General features: G+C 36.7%; 1 protein-coding gene across 2 annotated transcripts in view; it reads left to right on the top strand.

Annotated features, from left to right (window-relative positions):
- The window catches only part of LOC109837777 (probable mitochondrial intermediate peptidase, mitochondrial), a 29081-nt gene that overhangs the window by 4730 nt on the left and 21628 nt on the right, over nucleotides 1–2723 (top strand). For both annotated transcript variants that reach the window (XM_020406126.1, XM_020406127.1), the window contains one exon: nucleotides 1493–1712. In XM_020406126.1, coding sequence (XP_020261715.1) covers nucleotides 1493–1712 — 220 coding nt within the window. The remainder of the gene's footprint in view (nucleotides 1–1492; nucleotides 1713–2723) is intronic.

Here is a 2723-nt window from a genome sequence, read left to right as displayed (position 1 = left end):
TATATCACGAAGTAGTAACCCAAAAAAGTATAATCATAAGCAGAATAACTCGAGCTAAGCCAAGAGCCAAAATAGTGTCAGACAAAGATCACAACTAAATCCTCATTTTTGTGATAAGTAGATAATCAGCTAACCAGAAATAGAAGACCCTCAATAGAGGAACATATCGAGGTGAGAAGATACCCTAGCTGAGTAAGCTAGTAAAATCCTAAGCGATAAGCAAGTTGGAAACCTAGGCGGATAGCCAGTAAAAATCTTAGGCTAGTAAGCTAATAAAAACCCTAGGCGAACAACCGATAGAAACGTTAGGCGAGTAGCTAGTAGAAATCCTAGGCAAGTCAGCTACTATGTCGGTAAGAGAATATTAAAGATTTGTGCTTGAGTGATTGAAGTGACGCCCAATCTATAGAAGGCACAGGCTAGATAGATCTTGGATTGATCTACAGAAGGAACATAGTAGAAAGTTCTTGAACGGCTTTGTCGAAGATGAATTTGATGCAATCTTGCACATATTTAATGTAGGTTCAATATAAACCCAATGGTGCAGATCTAATTCAAATTGGAAGGAACAGAGCAAAAAATTCTTGAACGGCTCTGTCGAAGACGGGTTTGATACGATCTTGCGCATATTTAATGTAGGTGCAATATAGACCCGATGGTGTCAAATTGGAAGGAACGGAGCAAAAAGTTCTTGAACGGCTCTGTCGAAGACGGAGTTGATGCGATCTTGCGCATATTTAATGTAGGTGCAATATAAACCCGATGGTGTAGATCTGATTCAGATTGGATCTGAAGTTGTTGAAGACAATCAACGAAAGGCACAAGATTTGTTACTGTTCATAGTGAACAATTTCACGATTGCTTTTAAGTTTTTTTATAGGGTAGGGTTTTTGACTGAGGTTATTGAACCCAAGGTTGCTGAAGCTAAATATCTTGTCGACGCCACCACGGGGAACATAGAGGTAGCAAAATCCCATCGGCGGTCTAAGATCTAGGAAAAAGAGAGGAGTTTTGTAGGACTAGGAAATAGGCCGTGATACCATATAGAGAAATAGAGAAGGCAAAGTTATTATTTTATCTAACCTTAACCTTGCTTAAATAGAGATTAGGAGGGTTACATAAGCGGATATGGATATTGACTCAGTTACCCAAATACCTTAATAGTTATACATATTAGTATCATCTAACATCTTCCATATACATCAAGATGTGTAGGAGGTGGATAATATTTAAGTTGTCAAGAGATCTACACCGTCATGAAACTTGTTGCTCCATATATAGGTTTTCGAACCCTTTTTTTTTGTTTGTGGATCCAAATAAATTTAATGATGTGTATGATGAATGGTGCTGATAATCTGTGAGTTTTACCCATTGGGAATCTCGTTCATAGGTCTCCATCCACATCTCATTAAGTTACAATATGTTTCACAAGAAGCAATTGAATTGCCTTATGTGTAGTAAACTTATCTTGTATTTATTTGATTCTCACCAGGTTCAATGAAAATATTATGATTGATCCAGGTTCTATTGATGTGTATCCTGGCTCGCGGATCCCAAAGCATTTACATAGTCATTTGGAGCCCATCTATCGTCACACACTTCCAAGAGAAAATCTACTGATATCAGCATACAAGAAAAAGGAGAAGGGCTTTCGAGTTACAACAGATCCGAGTACACTATCCTCGATATTGAGATGGACTGCAGATGATGAGGTAGCTTCTTGTGCTCCTATGAAATGGCAGCTTCATTCTAATAATAATATTTACCTCATCTGCTCTAATCATATTTTTCTATATTATCCAATTACTTGGCCTAGTGGTTCTTGTTTAATCGATGCCCTCCTAAACTTGAGGATCATCCTAACCTCTGCTAGTGAGCTAGTAAGATGGAAGCTCTACCTTGCGGTGATGCTTGATTTTGTTACTTCTTTATCTGTTTTGTCCATGTGTCCTTTTATCTTTTGCACAGTTTTCAGGCTTACAGTTCGGTCGCGCATATAGTTGGAAAGTAATAACATTAGAATAATTCCAGCATATGACAATTCAAAGGAGACAGGGTTTTAGAAACTAGATGTATAAAAGCTGATGTTATGAGGGTAATATTTCCTCACTAATGTGTGACGAACAATAGCCAATCATTTCAACAAGAGCACGATAGAATAATTTAGAGTGGTCAATGTCATATCTCTTAGTTGGCCTGATGCTGGTTATCCACTTGGGTAGGTAGAGCTTGTTTAAAACATGAGTAAAGGCGATAAAATTTATAGAAAGCAAGATCCGGTAATATTAGTTCTGGTAAGCTGCCGAGTGATCATGTGTGTCCTCTATGCTTTTCCATCGTACCCTTACATGATAATACTGTTTGCCCAAACATTTTTGCTAATTTGTTTTATTTTACTGGCAAATTTTACAAATTAAAGTTTCTATTATTTTATTGTATTTTATTTGGCTACTCATCTACAGCACGAATATGTAATTTTCTTACTTTCCACTTGGTAAACTTTAATATGCACTTAACGACTTTAAAAAGTCTATATTTAGTTTATGGTCGGATCTCTATGTCAATACTAACACATTCTAAATTCATGTATTGTATATAGACTAGAAAAAGCTTTTTTTTGTCATACTTGTATTATGAGAAAAGCATGCATTAGTCTTCGTAATGGTTCATTGGTTTTTCTAGTTCTGCTACTGGGTTGGCTAGCTCCTGAATCGGTTTTTAAC

The sequence above is a fragment of the Asparagus officinalis genome, chromosome 4 (genome assembly GCF_001876935.1).
Source record: "Asparagus officinalis chromosome 4, Aspof.V1, whole genome shotgun sequence".
Lineage (NCBI taxonomy): Eukaryota > Viridiplantae > Streptophyta > Magnoliopsida > Asparagales > Asparagaceae > Asparagus > Asparagus officinalis.
This window is presented reverse-complemented; position numbering and strand designations above follow the sequence as displayed.